The sequence below is a fragment of the Homalodisca vitripennis genome, chromosome 5 (genome assembly GCF_021130785.1).
Source record: "Homalodisca vitripennis isolate AUS2020 chromosome 5, UT_GWSS_2.1, whole genome shotgun sequence".
Classification (NCBI taxonomy): Eukaryota; Metazoa; Arthropoda; class Insecta; order Hemiptera; family Cicadellidae; genus Homalodisca; species Homalodisca vitripennis.
The window spans coordinates 39,708,886-39,736,172 of NC_060211.1; the positions used below are offsets into that span (position 1 = coordinate 39,708,886).

The 27,287-nt window shown below is 32.3% G+C and overlaps 1 protein-coding gene across 1 annotated transcript; it reads left to right on the forward strand.

Annotated features, from left to right (window-relative positions):
- Positions 1–762: 762 nt before the first annotated feature.
- Positions 763–27,287, forward strand: LOC124362043 (histone-lysine N-methyltransferase KMT5B-A). Its single transcript, XM_046816199.1, is given in 9 exon segments — positions 763–939; positions 5,947–6,113; positions 7,948–8,116; positions 9,264–9,353; positions 9,355–9,377; positions 9,905–10,091; positions 15,437–15,573; positions 17,734–19,082; positions 25,005–27,287. Coding segments are annotated over 8 exon segments (2,118 nt in total). The 5' UTR covers positions 763–939; positions 5,947–5,967; the 3' UTR covers positions 25,022–27,287.

Below are 27,287 nucleotides of genomic sequence, written 5' to 3' on the forward strand. Positions count from 1 at the left end.
ATAGATTCTACAAACATTTTATTTATCTGTTGCTCAGTTTTTTTATATTTTACTTATTAATTTTAATTGTATGCTTTTATATATCAACACAAAACACTAAAACTGTAACTAAGTTGTCAAATCAAATTATGTTGTTTTAGCTATGTTTTATACATAAAATTGTCTTTCTCAAATAACAATGTTACAGTGATACATTTTTGATTTATACTAGTTTTGGGAACTCTATTTTGAAGTAATTATTTTGTTACATTATGTTAAATTAGAGTAATAACTGTTATAAAGAAATAATTAAGCAAATAAGTTTATTGGGTACCAATTATTCATTATAACAACAAATGCAGTTTTCTTGTGTTTATTTTTTTAATGACATTGATTTTATAAAACTTTCTAGGAAGTCATTGGATCTCCGTCGCACTGGAGATATTATGACGCGGAAATTTCTGGCCCTGATATAATTATTGTACAGAAAATTCTGGAAATTGAAAAATAAATCTCAGTGGAATTCAAAATTGAATTTATTCTGACATAAAGAATCGTGTTGAATTTTATTTTCTCAAAGAGGTCATTACTCTGCTTTTATTATTTAGTATTAGTATCTCTACGCACTGGTATTAGAAAAAGTAGTACCAACACTTGGGTGTAATTGCCAATTTACGCAGTATTTAAGGTTTATTACGCTGTAATTGTCAGGATAATAGTTATTAATATACTTTTATTGCGTAAAACTAACATCAAATAATTGTTTAATTGATAATTTCGAACATTTTACTAATCAGTTTCCCTCAAGAGTTCACACTGCCATGATTGATTTTAGCGTCTTTCAGAGCGAGGAACGTTGTTCTTAATTTTATTTTATTGTGATAAACACTGAATTTAAAGTAAGCATGTTGTGTCTACCGTACACTTGAATAGACATTTATCAGGATTTCATCTTTCCTGGTAAGTATTTCTACCTTTAAACATGAAAATTTCAATTGTAACACTAGGCTTTTGATTGCCGTTTGCTGCAGCTACGTTCAGCTAAACATGGTGAAGAGAGCTTAGTGTTACCGTCTTTCTCAAAATGTCATCATATTACGACTAAATTTGGAGTTAATTTCCTTTACATTTAATTTTCCATTCATTATTTTTGATTGTCTTTCAACAAGGACATTTGTTCAATTCAATATTAGATTTTAACATTTAAATGCCACTCTAGGCTATTATGGACGAATGGGTGGGGTGGGAAGTGTCTTGTCAAACGGCTCAAACATAGCCGACGGGTAACCTCACCTTACTAATTTTTAACGGTAACGTTATTCCTCATCTATTTAAATGGTGTCAGTTGTATTTATATTCTACAATTATTTAAGGTAACTAAAGATAGTAAAAATAAATTATTTTTGTGAGATTAAAAAAATTATAAATATTTAGGGTGTTTTACAAGCTAGGCCTAATTTTAATTGATCAAATTATTTGAGTAAAAAAAAATTAAAAAATGCCTAACTTTTAATCAGATTCAATCATATATTTTATTGACATTTCTTACATTCATTAGCCTGCACTGTTATTTACAAAGTAGGTCTGTTAACATTTTGATGAGTGAGTTTAGGGTCAAGCTAAAAAATAATAAATATTTCAAATCCCAACTTTTGTCCTATATAGGCCTAGCTCATGTTAGTTGATTGTACAAAACTTCATTGCTAATTTTTATGAATTTTATTTTTAAACATTTATAGGTTATGTTCACAAACTATGCCAATGTTATTCTTTACAGTAATTAATGTTACCATCTTTGGTATCTGTGAAGTTAAACAACAGGTTGGAAGATCGAATTATGATTTCAATTTTATTAGTCTATCTTACGGTAGCCCTAGGGAATGTTGTCCTTTTGAACTAGGCCATATAGGCCCTATTGTTTTAGAACGTTTATAGGCCCTGTCAATAATAAGTTTAACATTTATGTAACCCTTTGAACCACAAGTAACCATTGTATTGGTGCCAATTAAATGAAGTAAGGAACCCTCAGGTGACCATTTTTGTGATACCACTATTGGCTGTAGTATAAGCGACCACCATGACAATTAAATCAATGATATTTCTGATTAAATTATATAATAGTAAAAAACTAAAATGTCAAACCAAATTATGTTAGTTTAGCTATGTTTTAGAAAAGTAATAGGGTGAGAATGTATTATAATCTAGACATAATATTAAATGTGTATTCATTAAGTATAATAAACACAACTAACTTACTTCTTACAATTACTTTACTTACTTTCTTATTAAGGATAAATGAGCTTGTGGCCTAAACAATGCCTGTTCATTACTATTATCCCTTAGTTATTTTAGGTCATAACTCAAATACCACAAAAATGATTTTACTTTGTTTGAATTAAGTTTTAAACAATATTATTATTTAATGCATGTTATAAAAGCTGGCAATAAGTATTTATTGTTTTATCTCTCCACCCGTTGACTATATTATCAGTATTAGGAAGTGGCTGCAGTATAATAAGCGTCCAAAACTCGAGTAATCAATAATATCCAATCATCAATATTCATGAGTAAAGAATCATTATGTTGCATTTCAAATTACAGTATATAAAATAATAATGTTATGGTGAATAAAAACCAATCTAGGATATATATTATTAAATATAACAAACAAAACAGTATTAACATTTACTTATTTTTTACTATTTTGAAGATAAACATGTCTGACACAAATAAAATATGTACATAACTACTGCACTTGCTGCCATTACAGATCTGCAGTATTAGTGCCAGTAACAGGTTATTCAGTGGTAACCTATTTCCAAGATAGTGTTTTTTTCTTAACCTATCTCGAGGGATGTTTTTTCTTTTTTTACTTGCAGTGCGGGATAGATAACCTCAAAATTACAACATTGTGTAGTACGGACCAGAGTGTTGTGGCTATATAGGGTTAAAGAGAAGGGTACGGTCCAATAAGCGGACCCGGTTTTTTATATCGAAATTGGCAAACGATATTACTTAATCATAACCATCGATATAATCAATCGATACTGATGAATTATTTTTAACAACTTAAATAATCTATATGAACAGCTGTAAACACTTTCAAATAATACAAGGTAATATTTTAAATTTCACGTAACATTGTGTATTAAAATGGCCGTCAATCTTAGGAAGCTTCACGAAATTGCTTTAAAAGACGATAAAATATGTTTTTTATACTGATGAATTATTTTTAAACAACTTAAAATAATCTATATGAACAGCTGTAAACACTTTCAAATAATACAAGGTAATATTTTAAATTTCACGTAACATTGTGTATTAAAATGGCCGTCAATCTTAGGAAGCTTCACGAAATTGCTTTAAAAGACGATAAAATATGTTTTTTATGGCTTCAGGATGTTGGGTTAGAATCCATTATGTGATATTTGTGGAAAGGTAACAAATGTAACTGTCAGAGGAGCTAACATGGTCGTCTTCAGATGCAAAAAAAGAAGGTAATGGTGGACACAACTTTAGTAAAAACGTTTTCGTTCTGTTTCATTTAGTTAAAGTTATGAGTTTCCCTGATTTTGGTTATGTTCATTTATTATTTGTTATCATTAAATTCACATTTTAATTTAAACATATGATTGTTATTACTTTTATATCGATTGATAGTCTATGATTCGATATGCGAATATTAGGTATCGATGATTATATTCTTCAATATAAAAAACCGGGTCCGCTTATTGGACCGTACTACTTACAATGGAACGAAGAAGATGAGTGAAATCATGAATCATTGATTTTAGTTTACATATAAACAGAAATAGTGGAATGATATGATTTCATAATATTATGGCTACTAGTAGTGGTGTGTCGAAGAAGAATATTACATCCAAATAAGTTTATTCGTGAATGACACTGATTTGCTATACGCAAATTACCAATTGCTAAAATATGTTTTTGTTGTACTTTTTGATTTACAATTATGTAAATAGATAACCAAATAACATTAGTTTAACAAATAATATTATGGTTATAATTCATATTTTCTATATTTATTTTGGTGCATCGTTCACGGATCTGCTGCATCTATTCACTGACAACAACTAATAATCGGCTGTATAGTTGGCAAACTACTAGTTGCTTTAATGTGTTTTTGTAGCTCTTTGTGTACAGTATATTTTAAAATTAAATTTTATTTTAAGTTCATATTTTCTGTGTATAGTCAAAACGCGGATATTAGCTACTCACCAGTGAAAAGATGATTGTTAATTTTTATTTTACCTTAATGTCTTAGTTTATGTAGGTAATTGTAGTCTACCCTTAAACACTGTGTTGGTAATTATTTATCTGTATTTTTCCCAATTGGATATATGTACTTTCCATACATGGCAGGAAATTATGTTGTATACACAATGTTATGTCAACACATAGATATAAACAAGGGCTTTTTAAAACTTCTATAAAAAATGTTTGGTTTATACTAACATACAGACTTGTTTTATATTTATTTTCCCAAAGTATTCTAGTTAATATTGAACTTGATGAAAAAAATACTTGCTCTCATACAAAAAAATGTCTAAAAACAAGATTATTGAGTAATTTCAGCGCAAAAGTATAATTATCAAGTTTTCTGTTGAGTAGTACCACATTAATAAATATTTAAGAATAGTGTTAAATAAAATAGCCTAAATACTTTGAAATGGGTTGGGTGGGTTTTAAGCCTTCTTGATAGTTTGCTGGGCGCTATCCTTCAGCCAAATTATCAGTGTTGTTGGAGTTCATCCATCGCATGGACATCCCATCATGTGTTGAAATCTTCTGCCATTTTGGTGTACTATTTTGGACTGGGAAAAGGTTATATGGAATACTTGTCTATCAGTTGGTCAAACCTTTACAGCTGTTTGCCATTAAAAGTGTGTTTGCCTTCACAGAGACGGTTTTAGTCAAGAAGAGTTGATGCAAGGAACCATAAAACTGGTACTTATTGGAATACTGGCAACTTGCAAACAGTTCATGGTTAAAGCACTTGTCTTGTTTCAAAGGGAAAAATGTGATGCTGTTCGGAAAAGCTTTTTAAAAATAGTGACGGTAGCGATAAAAAACTAATGATTTGCCGTTTTTATGAAAAAAAAGAGTTAAAGTATTGGTTTTTTTTTGTTTTTTGTTTTTGTTTTGATTATAATACTGTGAAGAAAATTATGTTTGGCATCACATTTATTCTATGCATTATAATATCAGATACAATGCCTTGCAATCTAATAACAATTACATCCACTCACTAAATTCAATTTCTGGTGAGGTCTTAATCATTGGTTTTAAGGTTTCATATTTAATAAGGTTGATTCCTAATCTAGTGCATATTTATTTTTCATAAGCTTAACTAAATAATTTGTATTACTGAGATCAACACATCAGCATTTAATTGAATTGTGTACTTTATATTCAGAGAAATATTTTCTTTTGTTCTTTTCCGTTTTAATTAGATTTTAAAAATAACTTTAAAATTAGTGTTTTTTTGTCTATAACCGTTTGTGTTTTTTTTTACTTCCTCAAAAAAAACTAAAACTATTAATTGTTTATATTTAGGATCAGATTGTAGATATTTTAACAACAGTATATTAATGTATATATTAGTTTTGATAGGCTTATATAATAAAGAACTTCAGTTTTTTGTCAAATTGTTATTGGTCTCTTTTCTGAACACTGATGCAATTCATAAGTGCTACAGCATAAATGTGTTTACCAAAAGTCTGAAGGACTAGAACTTGTAGTATTTTTGCTTAGAAAATCTCCATTCCAGCTTAAACCTTGAATTATTCGAAGTAAAGATGTACATGGTTTGTGTCATTGACTAGCATTCACATCAACATCGAACACCAGTTAAAATGCTCATGTTGTTTGGAAGTTAAATGTTTTATATCGCAAACATCATAGTTTACCATTGTAAATGAAACTGTAACCATTTGTTTGTTACAGTGAAAGAAGTTTGGTAACACAATGGTGGTGGATACCGGGATGAGGCACCTGAATCTCAAACAGCCGACTGCCATGACACCCAAGGAGCTATCGGATAATGATGATTTGGCTACGGCTCTTATCCTGGATCCATTCTTGGGGTTCATAACGCACAAAATGAACATAAGGTAGGTGATTAGTGTAAACAATTTCAGTTTTGGAAGTAGCACAATGTGACTTATTCATACTTATTCTCAACTAACACACACCCCAAATTGAATAAAATTTGTTTATTTAAAACATAAAATCCATGTGGAACATCATCCTACCCAAGGGCCAAATGTCCTACCAGAGGTGTAGGTGAGGTATGGGTTTTCCTTTCCATTAGTAATTCGTTTCTGTTTTTGCTAGAGAAATTATAGTTTTTCAAAATCATTTTTCAATTGTTAAGTTACTTACAATAAAAACTAAGAGATAATAAAATGAAATAAATGATAAATAAAGGTAGTCTACAAATAATTTATGTCTTGTTAATAGAAAATAGATAATGTAAACAAGTAAATTCTTATAAGTATTAGTATCCTAGAAGATTTTGTTTATTTTTACTTTTTAATTTTTATTGTAGTTAACAATATATTATTGTGATAACATTAAACCTTTGAATTTATACAATGTGTCATTTTTAGTAACAACCAAGTTTACAGTTTATTATTGAATAGAACATTTAAAAAAATTAACAATGTAGAATTTTAAACCATGAAATGTATATATAAATAAACAGTTTAACATATAGCAGATCAAGTTGTTTGAGTATGAGAACCCCAGTAGATATGAATTATGTATGTTGTGGTGTGGCAGCTGAACCGTAGTGGCATTTAAAAATGATAGTAACATCTAAGACAAATAACAAATTAGTAATGTTATCTAAAAGCACACTACCACATACTACCAGATATTACATAACTTAGGAAGCAATATAAAAAACATTGTCTATGAAGAGCTCATTTCGTTGGTGCCGTAAGGCCGAGCTACAATCAGTTCCAACACAATTTAAGGTTAAAAATGAAATCAATCTTAATTAATTAATAGACTGGTATTTTTTTAGTTAATATCTCTGTAATTAATATCCAGTATAAGCTTTACGGAAGTGGAGAAATCTGATTTCAAGTCTTCCTTCCTCTCAATGTCACCCCTAGTACTTAAATCTGTTAATATCAGAAGATATTTAAGAATAAATTGGAATAGATCCTCCATATCAGTAACAAATTTTACCTTTGACATAATTTACCACTTTGTTACTAATGGATAAGAAAATCTGCAGGGAAATCATCGTACATGTGTTTTGTTCTTTCAAAAAAGTGGCTCCTAGAAGATATATTGAGTTTTATTAGAACAAAATTATTGATCCCTATTTGTAACCGATTCAAGATTTTAGATATTTTGCACTCCATTTGCTTAACCCTATGACATCAAATAGGCTTGATAATAATAATTATTAGAGTATGTGTGTGCTCCTATATTATCACATTTCAAAGCGTAATGTAGAGGAATAATCATTGACTGATGTACAGAACATGGCATGGATTTTCAGTTCAGTATTACAGTAAAGTCCCGGTAAAAACCGAACACTCTGGTCAACCAGAATGACTCCATAAATTTTAACCTTTATTTAAATAGAGAAATAAAATAAGTTATATTTAACAGCAGAACATTGTGTCAAATTCCGCCTATGGTCAGAAGAGTGTGTGCATGAGTGACACATCACTACAAACCCCCCTGACTGGCTGGGTAAATGTGTCTCTGAGATTAGTCTTTTCCTCCGTTCCTGACTTCATTTTCATAATACAATTAAAGAAATTGTTTTTAGGTTATTTGTTTCCCACTCATTCTAATAGGTTATTTTTAGATGTAATTGGGTTATCCAAAAAGTTGGGTATACGAAACGGTGAATTTCTTCCCTGTTTTGATTAACTGGCATTTTGCTGTTTTTAACATTTCTTTCATAAGTTTTCTGGTTTTCAGGTATCGACCATTGAAGGCCAACAAGGAGGAACTTAGGAGTATTCTTGAGCAGTTTGTGAAGAGCCAGAACTATGAAAAAACATATAAGAGACTTTTGGCTGGCGAGTGGTTGCCTCGCTCCATGACTAGTTTGCGGAACAAACTGCAGCACCAGCGGCTAGAGGAGCATGTGAGCATTTAAACGTTTGATGCTAAATGTGGTTAATTAAGTTTGTTTGGAATACATTGAATTTCTGTTTACATTTATATAGTAGACATAAATGTTACAGGTGTATACTATTCATCAGATTTTAAGTTTTTGAATTCCTTGTAAAAACCTTTTCTTAGAACTTTAGTTCATTGTCAATTTCTGTATCATGAAGATTTTTAGTTTAAAAATGGTGAGTAGAATACTCAATTAACTGTTTTTATTATTGTCAAATTTCTGTTTATCAGCGAATATCTTATCAAAAATATTAATAAAATGCAATTAATTGTTTTAGTAGACCAAACATAAAATTCTAAACCAGAATAAACATTTCAAAAATTAGAAAAAATGCCTATTATACTATATGAATTTAATTGATTAAATATTTAAGACAAAAAAACTGGAATGGTTAGATTTTGCTTCTAGATTTTACAGGTACTTCTTGATTTCACGAACTTTTATGATCGCCTTGCACAAAATAGTAGTTTATATGAAGCATGAAAAAAATATTGCCACACAGACAATCTGGGTTTAGAAAAAAAATCACAGCACATATACTGCACTAGTAAATTATTTAGTGATTTAATTTATGCAAAATATGTGGGAAAGTACATCTTTGGTGTTACTGGATTATTCACAGGTTTTAGATTGTATTGATCATAAATTGCTGACTGTTTAAACACATTTCCATGGCTAAAATCCAACTGAGTGGTCATGTCCTATTTAGATGACAGATCACAGGTTGCAAAGTTGGGAGGTGAAACTTCAGCTGCAGAAGCAAAACATCATGGAGTTCCTCAAGGAAGCTGTCTGAGTCCTATGATGTTCAATGTATACACTTCTGATTTAGCTTTACTTGTTATATGATTTGGAACTCATTGAGGATGCCATTATTCAGACAGGGAAAACATGTTGAGGAACTATGTGACAAAGATTGGTTCCTTAAAGTAGGAAGACAATGATGAATTTTCATGTTCCTGGAAATAGTGTAAAAAATCAAATGTATTTGTATTTATTCGTATTTAAAAGAAAAGTACATAAGTAAGTTTACTATAAAATATACCTGTCTTGAATTTATTAGCCAGGAGAATGTAGATTTTAACAAAACCCTGGTTCAATTTTGTTTCAGATTTATAGGTATCTTCGAATTTTTGATAAAGACTCTGGATTTACCATAGAACCATGCTACAGATATTCATTAGAAGGACAAAAAGGTGCAAAAAATATCTGCAACAAAGAAGTGGTGAGTTTCTTGTTCTTAATAAATTTAATATCAACTAATTGTTTGATATTTTTGTTCTTCTTAAGGCACGGATGTTTAAAATCAAGAATATCAATAGTATACACTGTAGATAAACTATTTGCAAAGAAATCTGCACAAAAGTAAATATCTTAGTTGCTGCGCACAGAAAGGGCCCCCTCCGGTGGTGGAGGGTGGGACAAGCATCTCCTCATCTCTATCAGGTGTGTGGATTGTGTCTCGCTCGCACCATTTTGTTTACACTGCAGCTACTTACCTATACTATAATTACATTGTATTTTTGTGTTTAGGCCTATACAAGTGTCGCAGTCCAAGCATAAAATACTAATTGAACAGACTAATGTAGCCATAGCATATCCATCGAGATTGCGTTTTGGTGTGAGGTTAGCTGCGCAGTGGCAGTGGCCAGGTCAGGGGATAAAGCGAGCGGGCAAGTGGTGGGGAGACTGGAAGAAGGTGGTACCACAGTGGCGGAGGGGTATTTACGCATCAGTTTTGTCCTTGTGCAGGTATAAGAACGAAAAGATAAGCTGCCTGGTAGGCTGTATCGCAGAGCTAAGTCAGGAAGAGGAAAACCAGTTGCTGCACACTGGCAAGAATGACTTCTCCGTGATGTTCAGTTGCCGCAAAAACTGTGCACAGCTATGGCTGGGACCTGCAGCCTTCATCAACCATGACTGTCGACCTAACTGCAAGGTAATCTTTTACTCCTAGGTTCGTAAATACTTCCTTGGTTAATCCCTGGTCTCATGAGAACTTTTTGTGTTTTGCACTGAAAGTGAAGATTTTACCAATATTAGAAAGTAACATTTCTTCAGTGTTTAGATAAAAATAATGATGTGTTTATAATTTAAAGCACTTGTTCAGACAACATTTACTTACTTTTAACTAGTCTTCAACTGGATGATAGACATCAGTCAGGCTTGTTGAACATTTGGGTGTGCATTAATTGTAATAGTGCTAAAAGACGTGACACAATCCCACCAGCTAATTTTACCTTGATATCATTATGTGTAACCACCAAATATAATACAGTAGAAGTCCAATTATAACTGACTAAATGGGACCAGGACCACATTGGATACAGTAACACTCGGAAATACTCAATATTGTTTAATAAAAATGGTATATTTATACAATGAATTACTTACTTGCCACCCATCTGCAAACAAGCGGCACATTCTAACCCTGTACTGTAATTGCTCAAACTAACAAAAAGACGCCCATGCAGATGGAACCACAATGTTCCACTGTACTTAAACTGATGGTTTCTTCAGCATAATTTTGTACACGCTTCCTGAAGAGTTGCTAATTTATTTTTGAACAGCCTCAGTTAAACCGGTACCTTGAATAATTCAACTGCTACTTTGTTTTTATTGATTGTTTTGCAATGTGAACATTCACCATTGTTCTATTTTTTTTTTTTTGTAAAAAAATATTACTGTCTTATAATTTGAAAATGTTAATTACAAAATCATCAAACAAAATAGTTATAATTAGTCCAAACCAAGAAAAGACTTCACAAATTTGATTGTTGGTTTTAAAATTTGATATAAAATGCTTTTGTGGTATAATAATATGTGGTTTTATACAGAAAAACTTAGAAAAAGGTTATACTTCCTTTTTTTGAAATACGTGAGATAACACTCGAGTGAATTATATATATCTAAATTAGGGATGGGTCGATTCCCATAATTTGTACTAGAGACCTAAATAAAGTACCTTATTACTTATTGGTGTAAAAAATTCTTTGTGCCGCATATCTTGATTCAGATTTCGGTCAGCTGCGTCTTCACTGATAACAGCTAATCGGCATTATGTAAATTGATCGCTAAAATTGTGATTTCGTCATTATTTTTGTTTCAAATGCTGTTGTATACATAACCAAGTTTTCAGTTCTTTAGTAATTTTAATTTAGTAATTAATTTTCAGTTTCAGTAATTTCTATACTTACATCATCGTTGTGAGTGTGCTATTTGCGGAGAGTACGAATGATTAGTAGTGTATAAATTATTTATTGATGAACCGATAAAAATATGTTATAGTTCAAATATTTTAAAACTTTTCTTTAACTTTTTTTGTAATAATTTTGTATACCTTTTTATATATAGATAATATTGGTACATTAAAACACTCAAAAGGGATTTTAATTGTTTTTTTTGGTATTTTTTGTGCCTAAAGTTCTCATTTTGTTTTTGAAAACAATGATATGACGTAACATTTTATATATTTGTTATTTTAGAAATAGATTCATGTGCTATGCTCAAATATGGTCTACCAATAAATAAAATAGGGACAGAAAAAGGGTTTATACATTTACTTCACTACATATGCATATGTTTTTAACCCTTTTAGGACGAGCGGACTATTAATAGTCCGCACTAGTTTTGCCGAAGAAGACGATGCGGGCTTTCAATAGTCCGCACTAGTTTTACCGAAGAAGACGAGCGGACTTTTATGTGCCCGCCGGTTTACGTTTGCATAATACTCACGTAATATCGAAAATACGATGAACAAAATTAGTTTTCCTTGTAGAGGCACATCCTGAGACAGGAAATGGAGTATTTCGGAACTTATCTTGGCCAAACAATACAACATATGTCTATTTTTAGAACAGCTGCACGTGAGCGCCTATTGTAGTGCCAGTCGGCGGAGCGCGCCAATTCCGTCTAGTTTGTTTACATTCAGTCAGTCACAGTGCGGTCGCGTTGACTATAGTTGATTGTTTCAGATCAGTTATAAACTTAGTGTTTATAGATTTATAGTGAAATGTGTTTTGTTCAACTTCTTTTGTGAATATGGATCAATTTAACTTAGCTGATCACAGCAGTGAACTGGACCGTGAGTTACAATACTCAGAAAGTGCATCTGAACATTTGTAGTAATGTAAGTTTTTTTGTTGTAAAACAATTATTTCTCAACCAATGTTAATAAAATTTTGTATTTAAACTGAAAACTATGTAAGAAACATAGTAATATTAGTTCCCACGGTAAAAAAAATTTTTTTTTATCATAGTAAACTGAAGCCAAACTAATAAAATAAAAAAATAAAATAAAAATTCTAAAATTTTATTTAATTTTTAATTTTTCTGGTTATTGTAAATAGTAATAAATGCTACCATATTGTAGACAATTTAATTATGTACATGTGGATAAAAAATGGTGTAAGGACAATTTAAAATAATGGACTTATAATATATTTATCAAACTACTACATTTTGCCCAATTTCACCGTCGTCTTCTTTGGTATGTTCGCTATGAAATATGGTCACGTCAAAAAATGCGTACCTAAAAAATAACCAAAATTTTTGTCGTCCTAAAAGGGTTAAGGAATAAATGTTATGTACTACAAGATCCTTTAACTAAAGAAGACTTGAGAAGAATAGAAAATTTATTTACAGTAGAGTCCCGCCAATCCGAACTAATTGGGACCGAACCTTGTTCGGATTGACGGGAAATTCGGACTAGGCGGATTTTTGTTAAATAGTACCATTTATCAACTTTCAAGTGCAATTTACGTGGCTTTAAAACAATTAAATGCATACAATAATCAAATGCAATAAACAATAGTAAGTACGTATTAAACGTAATAATAATATTACAGCTTCCTGTCTTTGTACGGTAACATCGCGTGGTCGAAACTGAGTGCCATTGTTTGTGCGTAATGAATCTAGTAGAAGCCACCTGTCTGTGGTGGGCGGGGCGAGTTGGTCGGTGACCTTGAAACAGTGTGGCGCGCAAAACTATTGGACTGCCACTACCTCACCCCTATCCCCTCCACCACCCACCCCGGTGACGAGTGGCGAGACGACAGTTTAGTGCAATCTTCCATACGCGCAGCACGTGCTCTTACTGTGTATTCTGTAGTTTGTGGTTTGCAGTTTTGTTTGTTCTTTGCTCTGCTCTGTGCGTATATCCGATATCATTATGGCTAGTAAACGTAAACACAACTCGTGTACGTTAAAAGAAAAACTCGAAGTTCTCAAAAGACTAGACAATGGTGAAAGTGCTACTCAACTTTCAATTGAATTTGGTGTCGGTAAAGCGACGATCAGTGACTGGAAAAAGAAGCGGGCAAAAATCGAACAATTTTGCTCTGTTACAAGTGAAAACACTATAGAAAAACGTCAAACTACTACTGTGTCATCGTATGACAAACTCGATGAAGCACTTTACTTGTGGTTTTCTCAAGAGAAACAAAAAGGCATTCCCATTACCGGCCCTCTTATTAAAGAAAAGGCGCTTCTACTAAACATCCTTATGGGAGGCGATCCGTCATTTTCGGCTAGTTGCGGTTTTTTAGATCGGTGGAAAAAAGGCACGGTATCAGGCAACTGACTGTAACTGGCGAAAAGATGTCTGCAGACAGCAACGCAGCCGCAGAGTATCTTCAGGAGTTCAAAGAAATTACATCCTCCTACTCACCCCAGCAAGTGTACAACGCTGATGAAACGGGGCTAAATTTCAAAGCGTTGCCAACAAAGAGCCTAGCTTCAAGAGAAGAAAAGTCCGCTCCAGGATTTAAAATGGATAAGCAACGACTAACCGTATTAGCATGCAGCAACGCTTCCGCCACCAATAAGATACCTTTGATGGTTATCGGTAAATCCAAAAAACCTCGATGTTTTAAAAACATGAATATGAACGCTCTGCCGGTTTACTATAAAAACCAAAAGAAAGCTTGGATGGATCGTGCTTTGTTTCAAGAATGGTTTGAGAAACAATTTGTGCCCAACGTGAGAGCCTACAATGAAGAAAATGGACTGCCTGATAGAGCGTTGTTATTCATAGATAACGCTCCGTCCCATCCGGATGACTTAGAGCTGGTTATTGGTGATATAAAAGCCATTTTTCTACCACCTAACGTTACTTCGATCATACAACCAATGGACCAAGGAGTTCTACAAGCGTTGAAGCAAAATTATCGGAAAAAGCTGCTCCGAAGCCTGCTTGAGGAAAATGAAGACCTCACAATTCTCCAAAAGCTTAAGAAAATCACGATCAAAGATGTAATTTTCTGAGTGGCAGAGGCTTGGGAGAACACAAGCGTAGGAGCTCTGCAGAAATCTTGGAAAAATCTTTGGCCTGATCTGCAGTTTGTTGAAGAGGTTGTTCCACCGGTAAATGAATGCGAACTTCTTCCTCTTGTAAAAAAAATACCGGGATGCGAAAATGTAGAGAAGGAGTGTGTTGATGAGTGGACGGCTGTAGATGACAAAGGCTTCGAGGAGTACACAGACGAAGACATCGTGGCACAGGTGCAAGGAGTCCCAGCTGATGACTCATGTAGCAGTGAGGATGAGGGAGACGTCCAAACTACCGATATTGTTCCACACAGCGCAGCTGCAAGTGCCTTTGACCTCGCTCTACGCTACGTCGAGCAACATGCCGCTGCTACTCCCAATGACGTAATGTTCATTCGGCGTTGGCGAAACATTGCATCGTCCAGTCGTTTTAGTGTGTTGCGTCAAAAGAAGATCACTGACTTTAGGTCTTAAGAAAGTGTTGGGTTTTGCAGTGTTTTGTTTTACGTTTTTATCCCTTATTGTGTCCAAGTTAAAGTACAAATTATTTGCTAAGCCTTGCGTAGGGGTTTGTAGATTATAAATACAGTACAGTACAGTACTATGTTTCATTTATTAACAGTATAAATTCCGTACAATGTATGTATCATCTAACGTTTAAAATGTAATTTCAGTTTCTATATGTCAGTAAGTAAATGCTTTGAGGAATAAAACTTACGTTTTACTATAATAACTGGTTTTAATTTATTTTCCTGCCTTTTTAGCAATTTTATATTTTCTCCTAGCCGTGTTCGGATTAGGCGGATTTTCGGATTGGCGGGGTTCGGATCGGCGGGACTCTACTGTATTTTGTATGGAGCAAGCACAATTACGTCGCAGCAGTTCAATAAAATATAATAAATATATATATAGTGTATAAATGCAAGAAAACTATGGTTCACTTTTGTTTAGCAAAATATGAATAGGTATATTGTTTACGTTGTACCTTCAAGTAACTCTAACTTATCTTACTTTCAGTTCGTGGCCACGGGACGAGATACAGCCTGCGTCAAAGTTCTGCGGGACATAGAGGCTGGAGAGGAGATCACCTGTTTCTATGGGGAGGACTTCTTTGGGGATAACAACAGCTATTGCGAGTGTGAGACCTGTGAAAGGTAGCTTACGTTTCTTTTATATTTGCAACCCATAATATGTAGCCTTTCTATAAGGTACATAGTTAGCTCTGACCATTTGGCGCTGGCAGTTCATTAGGTGTATTATGGTATTTTCTATTTGTGTGCCCACAACTAAGTCAAGATATTGTCGCTATGTTTGATGACCCTAATAGTGACAATCTCCTTTACTGGTTTTTTAATGGCATTGCTTGCTTTTCAGTTGTATGAGATATATGTCCAATTTATCATTTATTTTACTGTGCACATTAACAAAGAGTTGCTGATTTCAGTGATGTTTTTGTTTATTTTTCTACAGCTGATTATTACATTATCATAAAGACATGAACTTTTTGGTAAGTCATATCTTTATCGTAACAAACTCATTCATTTACATCTTTTTTGTATTTTTTACCATATACATATTCTTTTATTTTCCACAAAAAAACGTGCTTTATACTCAAAATACTAGGTAAAATTAGAAACTCTTTGATATTTGTAAAGTTATTTTACTACAAAATTATTTGTTACTAATACTAAAAAATGTGGAAAAATTTATTCATATTGAGATAATGTTTTTAGACTGTTAAATTCTACATGTTGCTCTGAACAATATAATAAAAGTTTGATTTATATTATACATGTATTAATTTTTTTAACACTTCTGGAAAAGTCACAAATCATCCAAACATGATCTGCCACCATAGGAATTTTCACCTGTCATGTCCCTTGAAAAAAATGATCAGGCAGGGTTAAGAGAGTTAACCCTCCTTGTGTAAAAGATCAGAGAAGGGCTGCTAAATGCTTTCCGCCTCCCTTATAACCTGTTGTTGTATTAAAGTTGCATATTCATTCCTTCACAAAAATACATTTTATAAATAATTTTGTGTTAATTTGTGAGGCACATTTCTCAATCTTTTATACAGTACCAAAAACATTTTATCTGTAAAAATCTTTAGTATAAACTAAAAAACCAAACAACTACTGCTACATATTTGGTTACAGTGGTCTGATAAATAAATCCACAAAGGGAGCATATTATACACGTTTTAATGAAAACATGAACCTTTGTTACAAGCAATTAGTTTATCTGTGGTATCATCAGCTAGATTTTGCATGTTGTAATAAATAATTGCACTACTTTGAAAGATTGTGTAACTTTTCCTATTCTGTAAATCAAAATTTGTATATCTCATTCTTAAACTTACATTATATTGTGAGCAGCTTAAGACTGTTTAATACACATATATGTTTGCTTACATTTTAGGTTTTACGTATGGTGCGATGTTTTAGAACAATAACTATGATTTTTAAACTGTTAAATGTATAAAAAACTATTGCCATAAGTCCTTTTTTTGAATTAAAATTATTCCTAGTATTTATTGAATTACTACATCTCGAGTTTTTATTGAATATAATTGAAGTTGTATAATTTTAACACTGAACAGATATATTTTATAAATTTGTTAACAGCTATATCGTAACTCTAGAGTTTACTGACATCTTATGTCCCCACTTTGGCTTAAATCTACCTTCCAATCTCATTATAAATTCCCCTGGTTTAAAACCTTATTTGTGCAGGAAAAATGATTCAGAGAACATCATGTATAAATCAACTAACTGCCAAATATTAATATCTTTGAATTATAACTACAAGTTATAATAATATTTTTGTACTTGTTACATTATTTATTCCACTGTTTTTTTCACAAAACTTTTTTGAGCGGATTTATGAAATTTGTAGGTAATTGAAATTAATAGTTCAATAATATATTGTAGATTTTAAATAATTGAGAGTTTATTCATAACACGTTGGCGTCACAAATTAAGTTTTGAGATAATTTGAACTATACCTATCAGTATTTTAAAATGTACAAAAATAATCCCATTGTCAGTAAAGAAAGTTGTATCGTAATGCAGTTTGTCAAGAAAGAAGGACACAGGAGTATAACGTACCGAACTTGTATATTACCTAGCCTATATCCAGTAGTCTGTCCCACTATTGTTGCCATGCCTATTAGTACGTTGCCATTGTCAATCAAGAGCATCTACCATTTCAACTATAGCTCTTAGTACTGTTAGATTTATAAACTAAAATTTAAAATGGAAGTAAGTACCAAATCCAGAATTATTGTGATGTAATACGTATTCTGTGTGTTACAGGCGAGGAATGGGAGCATATGCTAAAGAGAATATGGAAGAGGATTCAGGGAAGACAGGATACAAGCTGAGAGAAACAGACAATAGACTTAACCGGTTAAAGAGCCGACAGAAGACACCCATTAAAACAGAAACCTGTTCAGTACCATCGGAGTGTGGCAGCGACAGCAATAGTGGATGTTCGTCTGCAGTGGGCAGCAACGCAGTGACTCCCCTCAGCATGCGAGAGCTCAGACAGAAAGGATTGACTAAGTACGATGCGGAGTTACTATTAGCGCAGGGCACACGCTTTTCGGACATCACAGCAGACAGTTTCCGCACTCGCAGTGAGCACCTGGTAGACAGAGAGAGCCGGTTACACGCAAGGAACCTCAGGAAGTCAATATCCAGAAAGAAGGATGTGGATGACGGGGGTGGTCCGACATCGACGGTTCCTTCAGCTGCTGCGGACGTCAGTGATAGTGCCAGTAACGGTATGTCTCTTCGGAACCATAAACGGTTGAGTGAGCCGGTGTTAGACACTTCATCAGTGATGAAAGAGAAGGTGAACAACAACAATAACGACTTGAGTGAACTGTGCTCCAAGTTGGAAAAAACCAATGTGGTCGAGCCACTTGAAAATAAAGTGAAACGGACAGAAGTCTCTAAAAAGGAAAACGATAAAGGTGTAGCTTTTGTTAATAGAGTAAGTAAACGTAGAAAAAGTGTATTAAAAAAAGTTAACACTGTTTTAGAAAATGTGTATTCACCTGTGAGTAGACCGAAAAGGACTTTAAGTAGTAGGCGCTCTAGGTATAACAGCTTTAGTGATAGCACGGATGTGATCAGTGATCAGCCAGAAGTTAAGAGTGAACCGAGTGAGTGTGTGGTGGATTCTGTGTCTAAATCGCCAGAAGTAGAACCTTTGAAACCCGAGTGTGTTCCTGAAAGCGAAGTTGATGTCAAGAAAGAAGTGGATGTACCCAATGAAAAGGATGTTTATGAATTTGATGATCAAGAGTGTGAAGTAAATGAACCGGTGTCTTTAAGGAGATTAAAAGTCGAAGAGAAGAAAGAATGTGACAACTCACCTCCACCGAAAACGGAGCCACCAAGTGAACCGACAACACCAGAGAAGCAAGCAGGAGGAAGATTAAAACTGACACTGAGAATGAAACGGAGTCCGATAGTAGAGGATTCGTCCGAGTCGGGAATGAATTGGGCCAGCGAAGAACCGGAGTACGAAGTTCTGAGGGTGGAAGGTGTCGGTGATCTGGAAGAGGAGGATTTGCATCGGAAGAAGAAACACAAGAACAAAGATCGTGAGCGGCGGCGGCGAAAATTTAGAGAGTATTTGAAGTTCGATGATCCAGGTATGTATCCCATGCAGATGCAGGTACAACCCCCTATGAAGAGACTAAGGCTGATTCTGCGAGGGGAGACTCAGACCATCAACCTGCCCCCCATAGTTCCTGCTGTTATGTCGTGAAAATGTGCTCAGCTTCATTCCGATAAGACTGTTCCATGTTCTCACTATCATTTCAATTTTCGGCTGTTACACTAAATTATTCTTAGCTGTTGTTTTCCTGTATTTTGTGATATTTATTCAGTTAGACTTTAGTTTTCTGTTGTTGTAAATAACATAAAAGTGTCAAAGTATTATTTTCTCATTAAAATAATGCTTTACTAAGACTTAGTCGTTTAGCTCTAGGATAAGGGAATTAAAAATTACGCTTTTAAATTATAGGCTAGTTAAATTATATTGTAGGCTTTAAGCCTATCATTCAGACTATGAGCTTTTATAATAAATGGCTCAGGTATATTAAGTCCAATTATATTAGCTTGTTCCAAGTAAAATACTTGTAAAAGTTTATTTATTCTTGTCTAAACCACAGACATAATCTAATTACAAAAATAATTCTATGTTTTAAAGCGGTGAATCTTTAAACTTAGTATATGCTATCATTTGATTTTACAGAATCGAATGAATTTACTTAACAGGTGTTGAGTATTTTTAAGTATACTACGTATATACAGTATATTAAGTATTTACAAGTGTTAAATTTTTTAAATTCAACTCAATTAACTTTTTTGCTTAAAAATGGCGTTGAGTGTCATATAACAGTTAAATTATAGCCGGCACCCAGTACACATACAATCTGATTACTATGCATGATTACTAAGTTTTTATTACTATTTGTTTCTATGTTTTAAGTCCTTTATTTATTGTGTTATAGCTCAGTTTCAATTTATAGAATAATTCACAATATAAAGTAATAATTTCTAATAAAAGATATCATCTTAATAATCAATTAACTATTTTTTCAAATTATCAGTCAACATGTCTACGGAAGATATGGTGTGTAATTTATAAATTGTTAAGCACATTTTAAGACATCCTCCTCGTTTTGAATTGTATTGGTTAAGAGAAACCTAGGAGGTGTGTAGGTGTGCACCCCAGTCATAGTGTGTTAAAAATTGATATATGTATATACTTATGTATTTTCTAGATATTGGTATCTTGAGGAAAAAATTAAATATATTTAGTTTGGCATTGATTCCATAACTGCACAAACTTTATCATCTAAAAACTAATCACTTTTATTTTGCTGTTGGATATTTCCAAAATTTTATTTGGTGTATAAATCAGCAGATTAAAAATGTGCTGCATCCGCAGTCTTCTGAGTATTATATTCACTCAAATCAACATGTCACTTGGGCAACAATGTGGACAAATATATTTTTTATAACTTCACCCTTTTTACACCACGGTTTTTACATATTGGAACAATTGTTTAAATTTTTTACTTCCATAAATGCTTTGAAAATACTTTTGTGGTCTTTGCATTTTTGTCTGTTTTGTTGACAGTATTACAATAAGCTCAATATCTGTTACACACTTATAAGTAACACATTAATGTTACTGTTGGAAATAATTTAATTAGCAACAATTAACAAAAATTAAGATGGTCAAAGAGTATTAGGTACTTGACTTATGGTAATTTATGAAAAACTTTAAACCAGATCAAATATAAGTTGGTTATCAAAGTGAAAAATGTATGGTGTCGAAAGTGTCAAGTAATAATAAGCACCATTCTTCTTTTGATCACCTATTTTATTGATAAAATGGTCACTTAGTTATTTGCTACTTCCAGTGCATTTGTTACTTCAACCATATAATTCTCATTTGTTAGCTGAAAATACTTTTCCATTCGCAGGGTCATGTAAACTGTTTGTGGCTTCACAGTTATTATTTTAAAAGCTTCTACCAATTATAGCTAATAACTGTACTGATAAAAATTTAATTGCCCCTTGAAATGTACGTAACATTTTTGTTAGTAAGTTATTAAATTAATATTTTGGAAATTTTAACTAATCAACAAAAAACTATTAAAAAATACTTGTACATAACATAATTATCATTGTGGCATCAACTTTACCACATTTAAAGTCCTGAATGTGTATGTACAGTTTTATCAGTGTTATTTGTTTGATATAGCTACAATTAATACTTTAACTACATTTTGACCGTTTAAAAATTATACTACACACGTTTATGTACTATAAACAAAGTTTCCACACTTTGCGGTCTTCATTGTGCAGTGCGAGTTAAAATTATGGATACACTCTGTTTAGTTTTGTTGGATAAATATGGAGGGATGGAACTCAAAGACACATTTATAAGAAATAGAAGTGAACTATTTAGTCACTGTTACAACTTTGCCCATTTCTCCAAAATGGGATTTGGGGGAGGGCTCAAATTTTTTAAATGTAAAGTTTCATTAAGTGACACCTCATTTGAAAGGTTGATAAAAGAACTATGGAAATTAGAGCTTTCTATCTCAATCCAGCACAAAATGGTAGTGGAAAGGTGTCCAGAGTTCCATCCTTCCATCTTTATCCATCAAAAACTCAACAGAGTGTATCCATACTTTTAACTCACACTGGTATGAGTACGTGACTCTTTCTTTCATGATACTTTTTCAAATTTCTCACTGTGGCAATGTTAAAAATTTCAACTGTTTCCTTTTTAACAGTTATGCATCTAATTCTGGTTAAAATTAACTGTAGAATTGTTAGAAGCGTAAGCGTCATTATAAATTGTGAATACTCGAGTTTGACAGACATGTTGCTCCAAATTGACCAATCCTGTCCAATTCAAAATGCAGTAGATGTTGAGGGAGCAATTCAGAGATTGATGGAAATTGAGTTTGTACTGCAGTGTAATGTATTTTTGGGTTTAGTGGAGTTTTCTAGGCATAAATATAAAACCATAAAATATCTCTTGATAGAACTAGTACAAAATGGAAAATTTATTATTTACTTACTTAATTTCTGAATTCTCTGTCTACATTTAGGAATCAGTATTAGGTGATGTAGATTATTAGCTGTTCCTCAGGTGTTTAAAATATGCAATTAATGTTGATTAATCAGTTAACCTCGTAATTGACTTTTTGCAGTCATAATTTGTTTCTTTATTATAATTGGAAATTGTCATCGCCTGACTTAAATAAGTCCATGGTACTCACAGTGTACCAGAGTTTTATTAGTGGCATATACTGGGTGTCCATAAATTACTCTACTGGTCAAGTCAAAATAAGTAAGAAATATATCAAGTACAGACCTATCTTGTTTAGTTTACTGCCTGTCTGTTTATTTGTATGTTTAGAACAATATATATATATATATATATATATATATATATATATATATATATATATCTTTAAATTAAGGGAATGTGTAAAGCTTAAACTTGTTGCAAAATGTGATCTGTTTAAAAATGTTTCAGAAATATATGATTTTGGGTTTCAAAATAGCAGACATTCTATGTGTTCAATCTGTAATAGCTCCAAAATGTTTATGAAAAGTTTAAGAACAGTAAATAGTACATGTTGTCATTTTGAACACAAGCTATGAAGTTTGTTTGGGTGCAATACAAATTGTTTGATTGAATTGTTCATTAAATATTATTTGTTTATTTAATAGAGGCAAGTACCTCTTATTAAACCTACAATTTAGTTGGTTTACATAGTTTTAACATCATACTTTAACATTTTTTATATTTTGACTTGACAAATCGTATGGTGAGGTTTGATAATGGACATTGTGTATAAAGTGATTTTCTTTCAAAGTTGAGGAATGTTGAATTAAAACTTCACTAAGATGTTGAAATATACCAATATAGCAGAGTTATTACTTTACTGCACAATTTTATGTGATACCATTATTAGCCAAGCAGTCAGCACTGTTAAATTAAGATGTTAGTATGTCGAGCATCAGGGTGTGTTGATGTCAATAATGATAAGGGGTGCTGCAACACAAACGGGAAAACAGCCTTCCGCTCACACAAGCCAATTTAATTACAGACCATTGGGAGGCTGTTATTAGTATTCATTGTCTGAGCATTAGCGAAGTCTTATCATTTAAGGGGCTGGAAAAAATTTCATTCACTTCTGCCTGTCCACACGAAATCTTAAGAACAAACTGACCTGTGTACATGAGATATTTCATGAAGTTTCATATATATATATATAGGCAATGTTCTATGTCAGCTTCAATGATGATCCATGGGATTTGGCTGACAGTTAGCGAACACTTTTACATTGGTCTTGGGTAACCATAATGGCAATAAGGTAATTGCAGAGGTAAAGACATTTTTAAACAGCCTAAATCCAATCATTTTAGATTTCAAGTGACGTCTATTCATAGAGTAAAAATAAAAATTCTGGAAAGTGTGGCCATAATCTGTGATGGCCACAAGAAAATCATAGAATATATGAATTTTTAAGCAAATAGTACAGTCTTATGCATGTTTTATATAATAACACATGTAGCCTAACTATCCACTATCTTGAGAAAGTTATGATTTGTAAATATTGCATTTTACATCAAACTTCCTTTCTACATAGACAAGAATAAGTTCTATTATGATCCATGCATGGAATTTGGCTAAGCATCACTAAAGGCTATGACCAATTATGTCAATACAAAATTTCTTTTGTCAGCTGCGGATGTGCAAATTTTGTTTCTCTATGTCCAGAGGACTTCTTAAGAATAAAATGAGCTATAGACTGCATGTAACTTCACCAAAACCTGTTGTGTCATGTCATGTTGTGACGTACTCTTATCTTGTAATAAATTTGTTCACGTATATCTTTCAAGATTTCTTATTAAGTATTTTTCTTTTGAAATAGGGTTAAAATAGCATTTTAATCTTCCTTATTCTCTACACCTTATTTTTCAATACATGAAATTCCAAACGAAAACTGGGTGTTTAATTAAGGAATCTGCCAACAATTAAAATGTGAATTTGTAAGTCAATTTTTTGAGCTGTCACCTTCCTCTTTTCAATTTTCGACTTCATCTCTAAAGTAGAGCGTTCCCTTAAGTTCAGTTTTAGTCAAATTATTTAAAGACAAACGACACATCATACATTTTGAGCAACAATGCTCAAAAGTCTTGGTTTAAAGTTCGTTTTTGATGATGGAAGAATTGTGAAGGAAATGGGAATTGTCCATATATTTGCCAATGGAGAGATAGTGTGGAAGGAGTTAACACACAACTTGTTTGTTGTTGTGAATGTTGAATTTAGCTCCAGTTCACCTTCCTCTTACGTGTAGCATCTGAAATCTGATGCTGTTGCAGACTTGACTCCTGAAATCTGGAGTCATGTTCGTATGAAGGGATCCAAAAATAGTAGGCGAAGAACGAAGACACTCAAAACAAACCCCGCCCATTGTTTGTTGTGATTCCTATTTTACACACTTCACAACGCTCTGGTATTATTTGTTTATTTTGACCTAGATTGTAGATTCGTGTTAGGTTAGTTACCTAACTGAGGAAGAGATCAAATTGCAGATCTCGAAATGTAGTGTTACTGATTACTTGTTTTAGTGAACGATGGCAAATATACGGAAAAGTCCTGATTCACTCACAGTGCTCAAAATTTTGTATTTTAAAATTTCCATATTTTGTATACTTATATTTTTTTGTTTTTATTCTGTCAAAACCAAACAAGGACAATGCATATCTGTTACAATCATAACAGTTTTATTATTTGGACAATTTACAGTTCAGTTGGAAACTTAAATTATGTATATGATAAGTGATGTTTCCGAATAGTTTAATTATTTTGAACTCTTGGAATAATTATTATGTGCAATACATTAACAATTAAATTGGGATCCTACAATTTTACTCATTTAACCGTGTTTATTAATTTTTTAATTATATAGTTGTTTTATTATTACAATAACATTGTAGCATTTCACTCATTCCACTTGTATTAATTGCAGACGCTGGAGTTAGGTAGCTGAGATGTGTACTGTGTGAGAATGGAAGAAGTTAATATTATGAGAAAGTGCTTTTTTATATTTTCACTACTCACTTTGTATCCGTTGTATTTCAATGTATTTTTTATAAAGCTAAGTGATTTTAACTGAGTAGGAGTTTTTTGTATAATTGTAGTGTTCTTATTGTTTTGGGGTTTTTTTATACAATAATGAGACCTTTGTAATTGCCGTTTTTATTACATACGTTAGTTGTACTGCCACAGTTTAATTTATTTTTAAGCTAAGTTTATGTTAAGAAATATCTGCATACAGTAAGAAGGACTGAAAGATTTAAGGCATTAACTCGTATTTCATTTCCATGAGTATCCACTACATTAAAAACATTTTACTATGTTTTTTCAATTAAAAAACTTGTTTTTATTCACTGCCAGGAAATATTCAACACATTAGTGTTATTTAAAAAGGAGTGGCTCTCTGCTCTTTAAGATTTATCTCGAGTGCTGCAGAACCTACTCCAGGCATTGCAGTACTATGAAAAAATTGTTAGGAGTCTTTGAGTATTATATTTATTGGTGATGAGTTATTGTATATTTTTTAAAGGGAATTTTTTTATATTTTTTTTATGCTTCAGTATTTGATATGGGCACTTGTTGATTTTGGACAGAGAGTATTGAAATTCAAAGTTCAGATATATTTATTTTTTAGTTTTTAAATAATATAATTATTGTATAGAAACATTTTTTTAAACTCTTCTTTGTGTTTATATATAATATTCAAGATACACAAGAGTCAATCAAAATATTAATAAATATGTATAGAGCATTTTTATAGTGGATTATTGAAATGAGATCGTAATTAATAGTTTACAGAGAATTAACATTTCCATTAAGCTACAATGTTTATCAGTGTTATCACATACGTTTTTACATGATTTCAAATGTTCCTCATCACACAAATACTTTTTAAAAGTAAAAATATTTGTAATTGTTTGGTGTCAAATCTAAAAATCTTTGTTCTTTACCCTTTTCACCCCACAGTCTGATATATCGGACCTCTGCATAACATGCCACAATACAATGTATCCATGGTTTATTCCCATTTCTGACAATCCAAATTAATTAAAATTGCAACAAAACTGCTGAGGAGATATAAAAAATGAAGTAATTTTGTTGCATTAGTTGGTAAGACTTTTGGTACGTTCTGTAGGGTACTTCTTTACTTAATTCAGTCGATTTACTTGTTTTTAAAGAAGCTAATTTCTTTCAGTTCTTCCGACTCATGTACTTTAAGCATTTACCAGTGTTTTGTTGTAATACTTAGTCTTACATAGTCTTAATAGAGTGTCTCCATCAGTTATTGACAATTTTTAAAATTGTGTCCGTGAGTGTTTGTTGGAGAAGGATTGACTCACTTAATCTTGAATATAGCTTTGCTAATAAAAACTTAAAAGGGTGCACTAATTAACTGTTGCACGTTATATTTATATAAATATATTAATCGTCATTGTGAATCTTAATTAAATTCGTAACCGTCTAGATAACTTGGCATGTTGAAGAATAGTCAAATTAAGGAAAAGTTTTGAATGGACAATATTGTAGGTACAATAATTAAATCCTATGTAAATTCAACTTTTCCTCTTGTTTCGAATTTACAGGAAAGTTGTTTAGTTTATTTTGCTGCAATATTGTAGAAAACCGTACGAAGTATTGATGTGTTTTCATTCCATAAACTAGCCAATAAATGCTGCTCTAAATATATTGTAACACCAATAATATTCTGAGTCTAGAGCTGTTCCAACAAAACTTGTTAAACATTATGTGATTTAACTCAAAAGAAACGTAGTTTTGTTAGTTAAAGTTTCATGTTGTAAATTACTGAGCATTTTCCATCACAATGTTGTCAGTCTCTCCCGGTTTACGGTATTATACCTTTATTTGTGTACTTTTGTAAATCCCACGTTGTTAACTGCCTGGTTGTTGTGTTGAGTATCCAACTACTGGTTCTGTACCCCGACTGAGGTGTTGTTAAACTTGTAGTCTTAGGCTGTAAATACGGAACGGAACGATGTCTAGGCTTGGGCCTAATTTTAGTTTGAATGCTGCGCATTCTCTCGTATCATATTATGGAGTTGTTGGTTTCTCCACGTTTCTGTGTAAACTGAGGTGTTAATATTAGTTGTAAGATAATGTATATAAGCATTGTATTTATTTCGATTAGGTGACATTTTGTTTTCCTTCACGACTGAAAATATAATATATATTGTGAATAAATAACAATTTCTTTTAA